Here is a 19,954-nt window from a genome sequence, read left to right as displayed (position 1 = left end):
CAATCAAAAAATCAATTAGTAAATTGGACCCTCCAATCCCTTACTATCTCCAATCTGGATAAAAATCATTTTTCTTAGGTAATTTGAACCACAAAAATGGAAAAATCGGGTCTATTAGACGACGTGTTTTTGGCTCTGTCGTATATCACTGTAATTATTAAACTTAGAGAAAAGATCGGAAGCTATAATTTACTTTCGATAGCTTTAAATTTATAATTTTTCTAAAACTAATTGAAAATTTCTCCAAATTAAATATCATAGTCAAGAAAGGCTTATTTTGCTATTGGAACATCGAAATGAGGGATTTTATGAACTCATTCCCTCCTTTAGCCTTTTAATTAACCCCCGGCGTAAAAAGAGATGTGTTGTAAATTTGAACGCTATGTGTGTCTGTCTTTCTGTGGCATCATAGCTCCTAAACAGATAAGACGATTTTGATTTTTTGTTTGTTTGAAAAGTAATTTAATTAAGAGACAGTTTGAAGAGAGCTACAAGAAAAAAACAGTATTTGTCGGGGTCTTTAAAATTTTATAAATTTTACTTGTTATGGATAAGTAATTGAATTTCTTTTTAAATATAAATTTTTTTAAAAATTATGTTATATTTAGGGGACACCCGGGTTTGAACCGGGGACCTCTCGATCTGCAGTCGAATGCTCTACCACTGAGCTATATCCCCTGTTGTCTGCAGTTGATTCATAACTAGCACAATTCGTTTTATGAATCGACATATAGTGGAAGCGATGGGAATATGAAGTATCATATATTTTTACATAGCGATTGCTATCTTTTCTAAAAATATTATAACACCTTTCCTGCATTTAGAAGCTGTATGACGTTAGCACTATTCAAATTAACAGAAATGCATCGACCATGCTTGTATTTAGTGAACTAATCTAATCTAGATTTTTTCTTAACAGATAAGAACAAAAAATTTATTCATAAAAAGAATGTTGAGAGTTTTTCAGATCGTAAATAATTGATTAAAATAATGAAAACAATGAAAAAATTACAAATATGTTACATTATGATTCAATTATAGGTATTATAACTTTATATATGAGAAGGCAATTTATTAAAAAAAAAAATCGTGATCAGCAAAGCTTCATCACTAAGGTCATATTTACCCTTCATTATTTGAGAGGAATATTTTTATTGCAATAGGATTTTTGTTTTCTCTAAAATTAATAGTAGATCATAAAAAAAGCATGAACGGACCGGAAAGTAGACACCCACAAAAACTTTTTTGACATTTACTCAACCTAAATACAAATTTCCAACCCCCTAGCTCAATTTTGAGGGTCTATACAGGTGTGTAAAGGTGTGTAAATCCCCGCCATGCATTTCTAATACGCGTTAAACAGTTGTCTAGGAGATACAACTACCAGGCTTCGCTGTTGACCTTCGATACAGTGCATAAGTCTATATTTTCGTGGAAAATATGACTAAAAACATAAAATGTGTAGTTATAAAAATGTATCTGCAACTAAAAATTTACTAATAAAAATAAAATATAAATTATTTTACTTCTTTATTTAAAGTTAAAATGAACAACCCGTTGAAGATTCAATTATTTTATTTACATAGAAACTTTCTGAGCTTCCGTTGTAACAGATTATATTTTCTATAACATAATATTTTTGTAACTTTAATCTCAAAAATTGCAAGTATTTGAAAAAACTGTATTTACTATTTCACTAACCTTTGCCAACACCAACCTACTTTTTAAGACTATAAATCGATCTTTGTCCGTTTGTCCGTAAAAAAGATCAAAACATGCAACGAGCTGAAAAATATCTACTCTAAACTGGACTTTAAAAGTAATTTCAAATTCGTAAAGCAAAATTGAGATAGAATAAAAGTCTTAATACAAAAAATGTTCCTTTTGAAAAAAAGAAACGACTTCCATAGTCCATAAAAAGTTTACTTAAAAAATAAATAAATAGGCAACTTGTATTATGTATAGGATATATGTACTACAAGTTGCCTATTTATTAATTTTATGAGTCAACTTTTACATGGACCGTTTCATTTAATTAACAATTTATTGCATATTAACAAATAGAAACATTTGCACAATTAACTCATTGTATACGAATGATATTTAACATCTAAGAATCACATTACACTAGGTTTGGACAAAAAGCAAGCGGCTTATTTCATTCTTCTTAATCTGTTACATTTTAGACTATAGTACTGATAGTACAAACATATACAGAGTATATAAACAATTAATCTTCTTGTATTAATAATTGATTTATGCATAATACTGTGATTTATCTCAACTGTATCAGCTCTGAAACCGTATCACATTGTTTATGCTATTTTTTGCGAATAACGCTTAAACTATAATAGATTATTCTTCATAAAGTATTGTATAATTTTGTCTTTTTACTCCTTTTTTTTTTAACTAGTAACGTCTGCTTGGCTGCAGTAAAAACTTGGAACCGATTTAAAACTCTTTTCCCGTAATCTAATCGATCTGATCAGTAATCTCATGAACTTGTGATTTTTATTTTATTTAATATCAATAACCCTCACATGAGAACAAGACTTCGCACTATATTCTGATTTAACATACTCAAAGCCGGAGATCGGAACCCCTTGACCTCGATTTCATAAAATTTATCATAAAAAGTTATTATTTATCGATTTTATTTATTTTTCTTGAAAATTTTACTCTTAAATAAATAAATAAAGTTCATTCTCAGTCCGCCCTTTAGTTTACAAAAGCATGTAGCTTCCCGTTTTTTGTTAACTTTATGGCCTGAGGGCTGAGGATCTACAATACAATAATGTATAATATGATTATAATAATAATTATTCATAAAAATTTGTTGCAAATAAATATACCTACATAATATGTTAAATACCAACTGACATTTAGAATATATTACAATATTTATATTGATGAATAAATAAGAATATTTAAATATAAAGAAAATCGTTTAAAGCAATCTTTTATGCTGACTTCATCAGACAAAGAACTCACCATTATTCCTAAAACCATTTCTTCTACATTCATAAATTATGTCTAGTTTACAAAAACGCAGGTTTTCGAATTGATTACTGTCTAAAATAACTAAATGTTAAGCAGTTCTTTCCCATTTTTACATCAAAATTAGGATATGAAGAAGAAACAAACACCTAACTGGGGATAGAATCTTCGAACTATGGCCTCCGTACTAACGCACTAATCAAATAAGTTTTCGGGTGTATGGTATTGCTATGTATATTTTTTTCATGTCCATTTTCATCCTTTAAATTTGGGTACGTAATTGTCGCGTAAAAACAGATTTGAGTACCTTACTACATAATAATTATCGATTATATTATAATCGATAAGCAATCCTATCGGCATATTGATAGCACCGAAACTAAATAAAATAATTTGAGAATGATAAATAAATTTTTCAGTAAAATTAATTGAATATTTTTTTTGTTTCAGAATTCTTTCATCATTTAAAAATTGCGTAGTTATGTTTGGTAACTCCACCACCGTTGGCTTAATATCAAGTGCCAACGGTTGAGGGGTTCCTCTACTTAGCTGCGCGTTTACATCAATGAAAACATCTTTATATGATCTCTTCATGGAAATCATCTACCTGGAAATCACTATAATCATCAGTAAACACTACAAAATTCTTCCCATTATCTTTTTGATTTAGACTGCTCCTCATATTAAAAAATTAGGATCCAATAATAATATTGTCTATTCTAAATGCCCCTTTAGGCTCTTTTCCAGACGTTTATAAAAGAACAAACTTCATGTTAGAAAGTGAGAATAAATCATAAAAGAAAAAAAACCAAAAACATCCTTTTAAATTTTTTATTAATTCTTATATCCTCAAAATAAATTCTACATACAATAAAATAAATGAATTAAATAAACCACAAATCAAACAAAAAAAAAACCTTATAATTCTTAAGTTTTGTCAATAACAAAATTATTTTTGCTACGATTTCAGTGAAATTATTATTATATACCTTATAGTTTCACTTTTTAAATTTTTCGAGATTCAGATAAAAGCGAACTATAATTTTGTTATTAATTTATAAAAATTAATTTAATTTTTTTGAAATAAAATATCCAAAATAAAACAATGTGACTGTATAACTATTTTGGAAGTATTGTAAAATATTTTATTGATAATTATTATTTTATTATTATAGCAGGAAAATTAAAGTTTGATTTATAAATCAGGTATAGTTTTATTTGAAGGCATTGTGTTTTATGTAGTTTATTCCAAAAAGAAACTAAAGCAATTACAAAAGACCACTTTCACTAAAATTCATGATTGATTTCATGCAAGGAAAACAACATTTGTTATTTTTGAAATTTTACGATTTAGATTAGTTGTAAATATAAAAGAAAATGTTTTACATCGTAAAAAAGCATAGAGATAATACCATAGAGCTGTAGAGACATAGGAAACGCAATAAGTGAATTCTTAACCAATTAGAAAGAAACAGTCATTGTAGACGTTCTTCCCTCTCTGTCCCACAGCCAATAATAATTGCAACTACAATCAAGCGCGCAGACAACACATGTTTTGCTATAATGGATATAACACGTATAAGAGAGGCGAAGACACTAACGCTATACGCGCCTATCTTATCTGTCTACTGCAATAAAACTATTTGGTGGCTACTCTATGGTATTATCTCTTTTTTTGGAAAACAAATCTAACCAGATTGAGAAAATCGTGACAAAGTTTTCCTTTAAATAGAACTATCATACTAAGCGATAATAGGATTATAAACTGACGTTTCAACAGACGTTAAATAAAAAGATGGATATTAATAAATCATAGTAATTTGCAACAATCATGCTCAAATGTTTGATTGAATTGTCTAATAAAAAATAGACCACTCTTTTATTTTTTACTACTGTTTTTTTAAGATTTAAGTGTTCTTATGTCGGGCACATTGACTGCTTGATGTCATTATTGATTTTCCCAATAATGAAGTTAAAACCAATTGTCATTTTTAGTGTGCATTTTTAGTCTATCTGTCTGCCACAGCCTATTTTCTAAAGTATATACTTAGCGAATTAAGTTGAAATTTGATACATATATAGAGTTTGGTGACCCAAACACGGACGTATAATGTAAATAATTTAATATAAATATTTGTCCTGATTTAAAATAAGATTAAATTTTCTGATAATAGACTTATTTTTTTATTCAATCGTATGTAGATGGCCTTCTAGTGAAAGTAGTCATACATAGCCATGTTCCCAGTTTAAATATATGAAGTATACACCTTTTTCATAATCACACTTGTAATAAAAGCTACAACACGTTTAGGGACAAATTCTGTCAAAATAATCAGAACAAATAGGAATATTTTTACAGGAATTGTCAAAATACTCTATCTAAACTGTGCTGCTCCAAACATGTCTATGAAAAAGTATTATCAATAAATATATTTCTGAAAGCTATTACAAATGACGAATTATTTCGCGGTATGATGAATTGGAACATAGCTAAATATTTATTATTATAGACCTAATATCACATATAACATTTTCGCCATATTTGAAATCAATAAAGTACTTTTACATGTTTTAATCGAAATTTGATAATCAAATTCGAAATACATTTTTAGCTGAAAATCTTATCCAATCGATTACTCAAAGTTATTCCTCAAAATATCAATGACATTCCATATGGAGATAATGCACACTGGCGACAAAAAGATCGAAAAACAAACTATCCTAATTATCTGGAACTAAGATATAAGTTAAGCCAATCTTAAACGACCCAATTGATAATATCTATTGAGTAATCAATTTGAATATTTTTATTCAAATTTCAATATTTGAATTACTATCTAAGAGAATTTAAAAAAAAATTATCGACTTTCTTTAAAATTACAAAAAACAATTAATTCAGTTCTAAATGATTTATAATCAATAATCTCATAAGTCGTATTTGATACTTCCTTGGACTAGAATTTTCTAAATATACTTAAAAATTCCATGGAAGTGTGTCGTCAATCTTTACTTTTATATTCAGTCCACAGATGACGTAATTAAAATGTTGGATTATGTACACTATGTCCATATTTTCAGTTAAGCGCTCCGTCACTTTTCGCACTCAGTGATCACTTTTATAAACGTATGATGTCATTATGCTATCCTTATTTTTAAAATTTTGTACAACTTATAGTGGGAAATCTTCTGCTTACGTAAGTTATCAGATTAAATTCTTGGTAAGTTAATGTTTTCGTAAATGATTTCTTTTACACACTGACATCAAAGTAACACAATTATTTTTTTAAATATTTTTATAAATCTGATTGTTTATTCATTTGTTAAATAAGTATCTTTAGCGGTCAGTTTCCAAGATAGATAGATAGTTGGATAGTTTCCAAGATTTGTTTATTCGTTTTCAGATTTCTCAAATAATTCCCGGTAATAACCACATTACCGATTTTCCCGGTTTATGGCCACTCTGTGGAAATATACTTCTTTAAGTATGAAGCTTTGTAAATGCTTGGAACTTTTGGCAACCCTTTTATTAAGTTTTTCAGATGAGTGTCACCCGGCGATGACACAAAATATAATTTCCCTTTAATCTGCACACCTTTCAGTATTCCCGGAGATATACAGAAAATTCATCAGTAAAATCTGTGTCCATTTATCAGTTTGTATCTTATATTGAATATTTATTTTGTAAAGGGTTTTTCATTAAGAGTTGAAAGAGTATTTCATGCGATTTTCATGTACAATATATAATACCGACAGCAACAGCTTTACTTCGGTTCAAAATTCACAACTTGCGCAATTTAAGTAAGTTTGGACATTTTTAGTGAAAAACTGTTTATAAATAACGTTTGGAAGAAATCAAATTCAAGACAGTATCCATAAATTTATATAAGTGATCACTGAAAGAAATTTTTCCAAATTCAATATAAATAATGTTTTGATAGATGCATTCAACAATGTAGACTGGGAGATACTGACAGAAAATTTCAAATCATTTGTAAGAAGTATAGCGACCCTTAATTGATCGAATTACGTGATTATTAAAAATGAAAAAAGTTACAGTACAGGTCGTCGAGGCATAATAGTAGAGCAATTAAAAACTCAAGACGTATTTATAAACCACTGTAATTTTCCTTAAAAAATTATTAGGATTGTTTTATCTAAAATCTAATGAATCATCAGAAATGAATTAAGCAAAATGTATCATCTATAAATCTGTCAAATGAAGTCACACGCGTAAGAAAAGCGCAAAAATTCATATAATTGTTATTTTGTATCTTTAAGGTTGCCCCCTCTGACACATTGGCTGGCAACGCCCCTGTTTACATATATTAGTCTCTACTGGGGCTTCTGAACTAGATACAAGAGTATGTATGTATGTTTGTAAGTAGTATATATGTATATCTGTTAAAGAGTTTCTCAGAAACGATTAAATGGATTCATCTTCGAAATAATTTCTGTGTATTCTCAATTCAAAAAGCATTATATACCGAAAGTTGATTCGTTTCGACTTGGCTTGCTTAAATGCTGTCTTATAATATTCTTAGGAGACAGGCTTAAAAAAATTATAAGACAAGACAGCACTTTAAAATATATTAATCTGTCTAAGAATTTACAGCTTAAAATTGAGGACTACTCTCATGTCGCTCTAGTCATTTGTCCGGCGTGCCATCCCTTATATCTTAAACCTTGTCAATAATTACGTAATTTTACCTATTAAAGATCACCATAATTGTTAAAAAATGACTTCACATTTTCTGGCAATGTCTCCAAGTCTAATGGAAATTATAAACATCAAAAAGGTCTAATTTAACGCACAATAAAAAAAAATCAATTTTAAGTACATTATCATAATATATTATTATTATTATTATTATTTTTGATTATCCGTACAAAAATAATAAATAAGGCATAAAACTATCTCATAACGAACAGAAAAAAACATTATCATGCAACAACAATGTGCATTTTAAAATTTGATTTTTTAAATCACATAATAATTTACTTACACAAAAGTTTGGGAAGAAAATAAATATTTCACACATTTTAAATCATCACGTACATTTTATGTATTAGGACAAGAGCCAATAAAAAATATTTAGAATACCATTCCAATAATCTGGTATTCTCCGTAGATCACTACAGTTTATGCTTTATTGGGATATCTTGATGGCTATGATCGGATGATACAAACGCTCATGAAATTACACTGCGCGCTTAGTGAAATAACAATGAGTGGTAGCTATTCTTCCAACACAGTTATTCTTACAATTGTTACTTTTAACAAAATTTGTTAGACTTTCTATTGATTCGGCAGGAATTAAATTCATTGTAATAACAAAAAGCAAAATATATACAAAAATAATTGTCGAAAAATACGTAAGAAGACAATACGTAAAATCAACAAAGCATACACATCTGGGCTGGAATCGATCCCATAACCTCTTACATCTTGTGTTCTTGTAGTTATTTTGTAAAATACAGTAATTATTATATACAATTTTACTGCTTGAATATTTATCTCAATCATGCACAGGTTTCTGATTTTCCCACAAACATGAATAAAAAAGTAATCATCATACTAAAAGCAAGCGATTATAATTGCTTTCGCCCCCCCCCCCACTATATTGTTTCAACCGTAACTTAAGATAAATCAAGATATCAATATACATAACGGGTGCGCCATCTTTTATATCGGTACGTAAACATTGAATAACTTTTTTTTTAAACCGATTTCTGTATATGAATTATTTTTATTCAATTAAATCTTTTGCAATTTATCTGGGTTAGTCAAACAGTCACTTTTTGGGCACGCAATGTTTCATGGATCTCGTATAGATTCTCCGTTCCTCAAATGGTACAATTTTGCTTATTAACGCTGCCAGAGAGTGTAAAATAGGCCTCGTCAATCATTCAATTTGCTTCAAAAAATCAGGTTCAATGCCAACCATTCGAGCGATTATTTGGTGTCGATACGACACTTAAGAATTTTGGAAAACGCTCTCTCTGACCGCTTCAACCAGTTCACTGAAACACCATGGTCGTTGATGAACGACATGTTGACGATCTCCCATTGTCTCGGGCTCTCCAAAATTTGACACCAAACGACAAATAGCGTTGTTAGACGGTGCCTGTTGGCCACGATATGCTGGACGTTGTGTTAACATATGGTTTCATGGTTAGAATTGTACTGAATTGACGTCTTGACGATTCAAAAACATGTCTAAGCAACTCAATAGGTTGACAAATTTCAAAGCTATTAAACGTTTACATACCAACATAAAAGATGGTGCGACCTGCACACGCATCGAAAAGTTATAAACATTTTACGTCCACGAGAAACCTACACCAAACAGCTAAAAATATTTTATCACTGGCTCTTGTACTATGTGATAGCATGTGTTATTGTACAAACCCGCATTTGATATTTACGTTTATTCACGCACACATTTTAACTTCTCCACATGAACACAGCACTGGGATTATTACTTTTTTTAATCTATTTTATAGTTTGTAATCGGTCCCATTATTTGGATGGTTCAATATTTTTTTTAATACAGTTCAATTACGTCATCTAAAAGCTGAAATAAAATTAGAAATATTTCATTTCATAACTAGAATACATTTTCAAATTTTTGTGTATAATTTTTTTAACACTGCAATATTCAATGACTTTAATATTTAATAAAGGGACATTTAAGTCCATTCGTGTATTAATTTTTGCAATACACATTTACTTCCATATATTAAGTATGTACTGTACGAACTAATTGAAAAAAGAAATAAAAAAGATTTAATAACGTGCAAAAATTTCTCATAGATTAATAATTAAACAAAAAGCTTAGTTTAACATATTATTCACATTTATCGTTAGCTCACCTAATGGCAAATAAAAATTGAAGGTTTTTAATTTGGTTACAAAGGTCATAGTTAGTTAATATTTGTAAAAATTAACATTTGTATTTACAATTGATTGCCTAAGTTAGGACTAAAAACAAATCGCCATTAAGAATTTGGTTCTATAATTCAAACAATATTGATAACGAAATTTCAAATTCCACTTTTAAACATATTTTCAGATAGACGTTGGAGGTAACGTAATTCGAAATTTTACTCTAACGTACATTTTTCCCGTTTCAATGAAAATTAAAAACAATAGTCGAGGAAATAAGGTATTTAATTCAAGAAAAAACTTCGCACATGTAGATTTTTATGGAAGTTGGTGGAAAATGTTTATCTGAGTGTACTTTGTACAAATCATGTTCATGCAAACTTGTACTTTTTCGATTTACGCCCATAAAATGGGACAGAAGTACCCATCTTCCGGACACCACATTCTCTTTATTTCATTCGTCCTCGAGTGGTATAAGGAAGTAGGGTAATTCTTTCCCATTTTATGGGCGTAAATCGAAAAAGCACAAGTTCGCATGATTATAAAATTGTTGATTGCACTCAGACAAAAATTTTCCACCAGCCTCCATAGAAATCAACTTGTGTGAAGTTTTTACCTGGGTCATAATGTTTTTTCGGTTTTATTTTCTCGATTATAAAGAAACCAGCAATTATTAAAACATAAAAATATAAATAAAGCCAAGCTAGAATTTTTTTTTTAGCTTATCCAAAATATTTTTAATGCTAAAACTTTATCCTATACTTACTTTAATTGAATGGGTATGAAGTTAAAAGTATAATTGAGCTAATGGTCCGAGTAGTCGATACCGCTAACAAAAGAAAAACAAAAACAAAAAATTTAACTCAAATAACTGAAATAATAAAAAAAAAACTTTATCCACATTTCTTTACGGAATATCAGATGTGTAATCAATCAGTTAGCACAAGGAAATTACAATTTAAAAAAATAATACAAACTTTCTAAAATTCTAGCTTAATAAAACTTACAAACAATTAGATTCAACTAATTATAAAAGCAATATTAAGGAATAAAGCGGCTACCCAAGTGATATCTCTGCTATCAAATATCTTTCTGTTTATCAGATCCTCAATGGTTTGAATCTTTCTTCTAATAGTAGTCTCTCGTAGTGGCGTGAAATTGATAATAAAATCCAAAAAATGCCTACGAAGAATCAATTTCAGTAGTTATATGTTTTTTTCTTATTCAAAATAACTTACAGATCTGAATTTACTGAAAACTAATAGCCTAATGAGAGGTTTTTGTTTATGTGACAAATATTAGCCAATTAAGATTCAAATCATAGTATGATTGAATATTGCAGTATTAAAATACACATTTAAATATCTCAATTAATCAGAAGCTTTTTTTGATTCAAAGTAATTATCAACCAATTAAATAGTATATCTTAAATCACAAAATTCGCAACAATTTGTATTTTAAAATTAAATAAATGTGAGTTACAATTTAAATATTATTTAAAAATTTACTTAAAGTCTATGTAAGCTGATTCCATGAACGGCAGAATAATTTCTTCTAAATAACCATTAGCAGGTATTATTCTAGAGTCTTTCTAGAGTCCTTATAAATTTCATACCATCAGAAAATAAACACATTAAATTACGATCAGTTTTGCTATAAGCATTGGCTTTGTTCTACACACTCATACGAACATTTTGAGCCGGGACCCATAAAAAGTATATTGTTCCTGTTCCTTAGAATTGCAACCTATTGACCTTTATCCTGCTTCATTTCTTAGATTACGAAAGAAATTTCCATGACAAACTTGAATCATACAGATATATGGTGGATCACTAGCGCGTGGCCCCAAGAGTAACAACCTGAGATATAAATGTATAAGAGTGATATGGAAATCTGATATATCTCAAGCCCTCTCAAGTTTTAATATGTATCTTTTCGGTAAGCTTTATTCTTTCACTCCACCATTATTTATTTACATTTTAGATGAACGAAAAACTCCATAAATCCTTCTTAAATTTATATAATAGAGCTTTTAATGTAACAGGCTCCCAGTATACATTGCCTAGAGTCAGGCGTTGTATTTGGCAGTCGTTTTAGAATGGCTAGCAAAAGAGACTGTTGTCAAGGTCGTGTATAACATATTTTTCTTTTAAGAGCCTAGAAAAAGAGACTGGCAGAGAAATCCTCGGTTGTGAAAGTTTTTATAAAGGAAAAAGTTGTACGTCAAATATTACGACTAACCCTAGCCTTAATTGTATTATTTTTAACTTTAAATACAAATTATAACGAATTTTATGATAAAAAATTATTTAATTTAACTCACTATTTTAATAAATTTAGAAATTAAAATTTTGTGTTATGAAATGTGTAATAATTTTTTTATATATTAAATATTTTATTAGTTAATTACAAAGCTCTTTAATATATTATTTATACACTATCTGTGAAATAAAAATAAAAAAAACAATCCTTATAAGGAATGAGAGGGGGAGTACAATATGTTTTTTGATAACTAAATAGTCAAATTAGAATATTTACGAATAAAAATAATAGTAGTAATAATTCATAAATGTGTAAATAAAACTTGTATGTACTCTCAAACAAATTAATAATATTGCACTGTTAGCTGGTTTGGCAAAGGGGCATCTGCTGAGGAAATCGTGGATTAATCATATCTACCTCATATCCTAAATTGACAATCATTGTTTCAAATGGATTCATTGCAATTCGTTGTTGATTTGATTCTGCTGCCTGCCATATATCCGACACAACATGTTTTCCATTTTCAATATCATTCTAAAAAATAAATTTGAATAAAAAAGCAATTAATCGATGTATCATCGAACCCGGGTAAGTAAGAGTTTTTAAAAACCAAGAATATAATCTTACTTAAAAATTGAATAAATATATAAACCTATATTCTATATTATATAAAGGTGGGTATTCCTTTCCTTTTCTTTTTTCAATAAAATTGAACGATCAAATATTGTTTGAAAAACATTTTGAAATGAACAGGTCGTTGTCTGTCTGGCTCGAGAAAGAAATGAAACAGTTGAGATAGGAAGTTTATAGAGAAACACACGATATATACAGGGGTTGTTGTTAGAAATCTTGCAAGATATTTTAGCTCGAATGTAGCTCATTCTAGGAAAATCCCTATGTTTGTAGGACCATACCCAAAAAGGTGAGGCTCTCAAGTTTAAAACCCATTCCAGTATATAGTATATTCCGAAACCTATACACACAAAAAATAGGAGAGTGTTAATTTTTTCTTCGAAGAAATTTTTACGTTAAAAAAATTGCGACTTAAGTTATTTTAAACTACATCATTCAACACCTTTTGAAATTATTTTTAGTGGAATAACTGTAACATTGTTTACCATAAATATCGGCAAAGTAGCCAAAACACAAAAAATTGCCAATCAAAAAAACCAAACGTCTAGGTAACAATTTTATACTTGTATCTAATCTTCTAATCTTGCAAATGAATAATTTTGCATTGAAAGTTAAAAAGATTAATAATTTCAACAAATGTGCCATATCAAATAGAAACAAACAAATGACCAAATATCAAAAAAAGAGAAATTCTCATCAAGGAAAGAGCAATTATAGAAAAGGAAAAAAGTCACTACTGGGAAAAAGAAGTCGAGAGTTGAAGCTTTTGAAGGAAAGTCATAAATCAGCTGAAGATCCTTAGAATATTTGAGTCGCTTTGTGTTAATTTCGCCAATTCATCAACCAATAATAAATTTGAAAATAATGACGATACTTACATCGGACAGTGGTTGCCACAATTTAACAACTGTTTCAATACCACTAGTTGCTATTAAACATGTTGACGGATGTGGTTGGACACAATTTACAATTGAGGTATCTGCATGATAAGCTGTTACTAATGCACAACTATCCCGTTTCCATATATACAATACTCCATCATCAGAGCCAGCAGCAATATAATTACCAGTAGGGCCAATAAACGCTGCTTCTTTAATATCAGTTGTCGTATTACAATGTCCCACAAATCTAGCTTGATAATCTACAGCAGCTGATCGCCATGTAGTTTCTTGCTGTGATTTATGGATTGTAATTTGATCATCGTTTTGTAACCCACCTTAAAAAATATAATTGTCTATTAGAAAACTACTAAAGTTATTAAGATGAGTTTTTCAAATTATCTTATAATAATTGACTAATCTATAAAATAAGGCCACAAGAAATCATCTTATAGGTTAACCAAAATAAAGAAAAATTGTTCGAACAAAAAAAATTGGATTTCAAGGGAGGCATTTTTTATATTCCTTGAATTTGATCTTGGCCTTAAGGTCATTTACAAGCCACATTGGGCTCGATACTGCTAAGATTTAGAAGACCACTTTAAATTAAAAGATTTATTACCCTTCAATAAAACTATAATCTATGGTTCGAAGTATGAGACACTGAATCCAAAATTATACTTCATGTGTTAGATTTTGACATTCAATTTTTGAGTCTATTCAATTTACGAAAAAATGAGCTCGAGATGATTTTTAGATGACCCTGAAGATCTACGTCAAGGTATAATGAAAAGTAATAGTGATTATAATTTACCTGGTATTACCAAACATTCGGAATTCGGTTTTTGTAAAGCTTCAGTTAAACGTGTATACTCAGATGAATATTTTGAATGATGTCCACGTAATAAATTCATCCAAGCTTTTGCTGCTTTCCACCATTTTAATTTTATTAAAGCGTACACAATACCAATCAATGCACGGCGTCCTTTTATCGAACGTATACCACCACGTGTATTTAATGCTATTAAATAATATCGTGCAGCGGCATAATAATCACCTAACCATTTTCGTTTCATTAAACTATCCGCTCGTTTTATATACTGACATGAACATTCAGGTGTTGAAGTAGGCACAATAGTTAGATTTCCAGGAACTTCATCAAATGACATCTCCTCGCTAGGGAACGATTCCTGTAATATCATTTAATAAACTCAATATATATTTACAATTCTCATTTAACTTTGACTTTAACTCTAACTAACTCTTCGAGCCCTTGAAGTGCAAAGTTTCAATCGAGGGTAGTTTTATGAATGCTTCGAGGAACTGAATAGCCTGGCACTGAATAACACAGTCAGGCTAATCTGGGTACTGGGAAACTCTGAAGTTAAAGGTAATGAAGCAGCGGACTCGTTGTCACGAAAGGAATGCGCAGGGCATGTGACAGGCCAAAATGTGTGTAACAACTTGGCCATTAGACTTTGCTCGCCTGAAACTTACTAGAGCATAGTTGAGAAGAGTGATGGGGCTCTTGACAGGACAATGTCGATTGAACTACCACCTTCATAGCATGGGGATCTATGATGTTCCCACTAATAGGGCGTATACGGAGGACAATGAAACCTCCATATAATTATTTGCACCAGCAGAAACTTGAAACCTAGGATTTATCAATCTTAGGAGAAATTCGGAGAATTTTTGGGTTTGCTTCGTACCATTTGGCCTCAACAGAATTCTATAGCGTCATCTGCTTAAAATAGCATCACTTACCCGAAGACGTTTCGCCTTCGGGTGACAGGTTGTTCTCAAGAAGGGCACAAAGGACCCCTTGGTCTAGATGAAAGGAACTCATTTGCGGTACCTGTCTTATGTTCCATTATCATTATTAAGACTGTTCTGGTATAAAAACTAAGCGAAGAAAAGTTTCTGAAAGTTACTACATGGTACAGTTTAAACAAAGAACAATTAATTCTCAAAAGCCCAAAGCGGCAAAAATGAAAAAACGCGAAATTACTACGTTTATTGATGACCTTACGGTTTTTTGACAACGAATAAAAAGGCGAAGTTCCAATGGAGAGAATGGAGAAACTTAAAACTCAGGCCAGAACATAAATCAACTAAAGATATATTTACGCCATTAAAATTATAAGTATTATTATTTAAAGGAACAAGTGGATGAAGTTGATACCATATTTTGATTAAATTAATGAATTACAATTATTCATCTCAGTATTTTATATGAATATTATTATATCATTTTATAAATATTTTATATTTGTTGTAACACCTTCATCCTATCGAGTGTCTGTATTATACATACATTTAATGTTGAGCAACAAGTTTTTAAAACAATTCCATTATTCCCACTACTACCCGTATCTCCAGAACTTATTAAACCATTATCTTCAGTCATTTTTGGAGGCTTTGTTAATTTATAAGTATAATTATTCGTATTATTAATATCATAAAGGTAAATATGATCACCACCTAGGTTCACTAATAATTCATCACCCAATGGTGAAAATGATACGTATGTTGTAGCTAATTTAAAATTTCTATCTGGTGTATTCTCTTCAACATTCGAGGTATTTAACGAGCCTAAATGACCTGGTGTAAAATATCGAGCACTTTGTAGAGGAACTGATTCATCTGGCACAGATACACGTGCTAAACATGCTTGTCGATCCAAAAAATCAACACCGCGATCACTCTGTAACAAATTCCTTAAATCAAATATTTTTATTTATACTAAAATACTAGATATTCTAACTTTTCACAAATGAAAATTTCTAAGAAATAAATTGTAAAGTCTAATTTTAAGAAATGAAAGCAAAAAGGTGCTATATTCAATGTATAACAGATTAATTTTTATTTTAATCGTACAAATACAATAGCATTAAATAAATTTACCCTAAAAATTGATGTTTTTATCATTCGCCTATCATATAATCGAGCATATGAATCATTTGCTCCAACTGCAATTAAATGAGGTTTCACTGCATTTACAGAAATACATTTTGCCTCAGCATGCCACCCTGCATGACGACATAAATCAATTAATACCGTCCTTCCACTTCGACTTTCAATACTACTTCCACCTCCACTGCTACCATCACTGTCTGATGATCGGCTTCCAGGACATGTGTGAGGTTCACGTAAATCAAACTGCCTGAAAACGCAAAAAAAACGCAAATTATTTTTCTGGAAATAAATTTTTCCTCCTGTAAACATTTTTTAAACATAGGGTTTGTTTTTACCCCAATTTTCTAAAAACCGTAGGTGAACAATTGGATGTTACTTACAACATCCCAAAATTCAAAATTTTTACAATTATATGGCTAATTACGAACAAATACCAAAATAAGTTCAAAAAAATTAAACTACCACCTAAGTAATACCTAAGTAATACTTATATTAAAAATAGGTATTACTGAGAATTCAATCATTTCCAATCGTAAACAACTACAGTATCGAATAATTTTGCAAAATAATGCCCAATCTACTTTCTTCGATCTTTCTCGAAACTGAAGATCATTAAAAATCGATTGCGAACATCAATGAATCAAAAACGCTTGCCAAATCTGACACTTCTTAGTTTGGAAAGCGACAGTTTACTTATACCTAAAAAGTTTAAGGTTTCCTCCACCAAATGTTCGTTCCAGGGCCTCGGAATTTTTATCCGGCTCTGCAACTACCAAATGAATGGTAGTAATGTTTTAAGTTGTAAACTACATTATTAACTATTTTTATATAATATGGTAAATGGTAAAAGACTTACAATACTAAACCATCTTCTCCGGCTGACCAAAAAATATCAGGCAAATCGGGAGCAGTAGCAATCCGCTTAACACGACCTCCGTGGCATCGACAATGTAATAAAGGTGTTGCTTTAGAAGATTTTGAAACACCATGTTCAACATTCATAACAGTAACAAATGTATCGCCAGCTCCAGTAACAATTTGTGAGCAATTAGTCCTCGGTAAAAACTGAAAAATTAATCCTCTTATAGATACTACATACATTAAAATTTCGAGTAGAAATTTTTTATTCGTGACTTTCTTTAGAATTTTCTTTCGTATTAAAAATAAATTTATTATACTTCCAACTACCGAAAAAAGTAAAAGATTGCAGTTTATTGAGGGCACTATTTTTAGTACTACAAACTCTTAAAGCCACTAATAAAAAATTTACACTCGATAAAAACTTTTGCACACACTTTAACTGAAAAAATATTCCCAATATGTCGAGTTGGAATTACAGAAAGCTGCTTTCTTCTCATTGGATCCCAAATAATAACTTTCGTATCATCCGAACCAGATATCAACAATCTATTTTGTGAGAAATTTTTACGTTATTATTTATGAAATATCATGATAAAAATATTATATAATACTAAACCTTCCATCTTCACTCCATTCCAAACAATTAACACATCCTTTATGACCTTGTAGCTCGTGAATAGGTCCTAAACGTTTAATCATTCCTTCAGTAACATGTGCTGCCTTTTGAAATGATCTCGTATACCCATCAGAGAATTCACGTTGCCTAAGCATGTGCACAACACTCTCCGTCACATGACGATGTCCTCGAGAATCTTGAGTATTCATCTAAATTATGAAATTTTATTAATTTAAAAATTTACAGCTACGTAGCGTAAACAATTTAAACAATAATCGCAATTTCTAAACTTATTATACCCTGCTTATATGTTACGAAGGATGGTAGAATCATAATTTTGTTACAGATATTCATGAAGTTACCAATTTAGCTTATTTGTTTCTGCGTACTGTAATTTTAACATGTTCCTCTATGGAACCCAAAAAATATGCATTTTAAACCGTAAAAGATTGAAGAAAAAGAAAAACCAAGTAAAGAGATCGATTCGCCACAATTTCATAATAGGAATACACAATAATTGTAAAATTTCGTCAGTAATATTGAATCTAACCTCGACCTTTGGGAGCATTTAAAAGTCAACATATAATAAACCTATTCTTCCAATTTTAAACGAATTCGTGTTTAGGATCTTAATATGTAATTTCAAAAGAGTCTCCCAAAAATTAGAAGATGAAAAGCATATTTTCTCAGTACATACAGAAAATAAAAGAAATACTCATTCGTATATTCGCTCCTCCGTTAAAGTAAAAATTAAAAATCAAAAAAATAGCGGGTTGAAATTTTATAGCACGTTTCAGAGCTAGAAAATTGGTTTTAAGGTCCCTTACGCACCACGATAGCTAGCTAGCAATCATGACTCTGGAATCGAGCGTAAATATATAGAAGATAACACATTGTTTCCGAAAGCAAAATACGTGTGGCTACAGTGAAAGTAGTACGGAAATTGAAGATAGCCTTAATATGAAAAAGCCGTTTTGTCATTTGTGGAGGTAAGTTTTGTTAGCTGCCAATTCACTTATTCTTGGCTGTCTAACGTGTGATCTCCAATCACCCGTAATATTTCAGCTATTGTTGCAACCTGATTATCTCAAGTTAACGAAACTGGACAAAATCGATTAATGAATTTTGCATTGTAAAATATAAACCAAACATTCAAAAACTACAACTGGTTCTTTAATAAAAACAACTTTTGTTTGAAACTTTTTTATCATGAACTAAAGTTTTCGGCTTATAGACAGAATAAATTAACTAAGTTATGTGTCGAAAAATAGCTATGTGTTGTAAAATTTTCTATTTTTAGAGACAGTCTATCGTTTAATGAACTAAGTATATTTCGATTAAGTCTAAAACTCTTTTCAAAGTTTTAATTGTTTAGTTACGGTTTACGTATCCAAAAATTTACACAATAGGACTATCTTAAAAAATATAACCAAACAAGGCCTTATTTTGGAAAAATTATAATTTAGATAAATATTATACAATCCTTTATAAGACTCTTAAAATAAGTGAACAGTTTACAAATTTATTTAATTACATGAGTCAATAGAATTACGCACATTTAAAATTACATAAACGTAATCGATTTAACATGAAAAACTAAATGAAAATGTCAATATTATCTCTTTAATAATTTGTAATTTACTACATCAAAATATGAATATGATTATTTAAAACCAATTTTCCAAGAAATAGTTTCAAAATGAAATGCATTTATTGTTGAAAAACTATCAATTTACCTTTAATTTTTTACTCGAACATTACATATATTAGAAAAACACTACCGTAACAATTGTAAATAAAAATTTATTTATAATAATTGGAAATAAAAAATTTTTTTGACGTATGTTAGCGAAATATCTTGTATAAATTTTTAACCAGAATATGTCAAACAAAAACACACTT

At 29.7% G+C, this 19,954-nt stretch overlaps 1 protein-coding gene and 1 non-coding gene across 5 annotated transcripts; both read right to left on the bottom strand.

Moving 5' to 3' along the window:
* Positions 1-606: 606 nt before the first annotated feature.
* Positions 607-678, bottom strand: Trnac-gca. The gene has a single exon. It is a non-coding gene; the product is annotated as a tRNA-Cys (tRNA).
* A 7,329-nt stretch (positions 679-8,007) lies between these two features.
* On the bottom strand, positions 8,008-19,857 carry LOC123299910 (WD and tetratricopeptide repeats protein 1-like). Of its 4 annotated transcripts, none has more exons than XM_044882326.1 (10): positions 19,789-19,857; positions 18,053-18,261; positions 17,871-17,982; positions 17,432-17,640; positions 16,564-16,822; positions 15,974-16,363; positions 14,471-14,846; positions 13,657-13,994; positions 12,563-12,679; positions 8,008-9,572 (listed from the first exon to the last, which is right to left on the bottom strand). In XM_044882326.1, the coding sequence occupies exons 2-10, from the start codon at positions 18,259-18,261 to the stop codon at positions 9,543-9,545; spliced, it is 2,040 nt and encodes a 679-aa protein (XP_044738261.1). In that variant the 5' UTR covers positions 19,789-19,857; the 3' UTR covers positions 8,008-9,542. The 4 variants fall into 4 exon arrangements, with proteins under 4 accessions (XP_044738261.1, XP_044738260.1, XP_044738259.1 ...); XM_044882325.1 differs by lacking the exon at positions 8,008-9,572 and adding an exon at positions 10,664-10,712; XM_044882324.1 differs by lacking the exon at positions 8,008-9,572 and adding an exon at positions 10,918-11,065.
* Between the last annotated feature and the right edge of the window lie 97 nt (positions 19,858-19,954).

The sequence above is a fragment of the Chrysoperla carnea genome, chromosome 5, assembly GCF_905475395.1.
Source record: "Chrysoperla carnea chromosome 5, inChrCarn1.1, whole genome shotgun sequence".
In the NCBI taxonomy this organism is placed as follows: domain Eukaryota; kingdom Metazoa; phylum Arthropoda; class Insecta; order Neuroptera; family Chrysopidae; genus Chrysoperla; species Chrysoperla carnea.
Note: the sequence above shows the minus strand (reverse complement) of the source record. Positions and strands in the feature narration are given on the sequence as shown.

What these genes read in the sequence shown, in the direction of transcription:
- LOC123299910 (XM_044882323.1), bottom strand. Translation starts at nt 18,261, where the DNA reads ATGAATACTCAAGATTCTCGAGGACATCGTCATGTGACGGAGAGTGTT. An exon ending in TAAAAACATCAATTTTTAGG is followed by an intron (nt 16,364 to 16,563) that starts GTAAATTTATTT and finishes AATTTGTTACAG; the next exon opens with AGTGATCGCGGTGTTGATTT. An exon ending in CTTGTTGCTCAACATTAAAT is followed by an intron (nt 14,847 to 15,973) that starts GTATGTATAATA and finishes ATGATATTACAG; the next exon opens with GAATCGTTCCCTAGCGAGGA.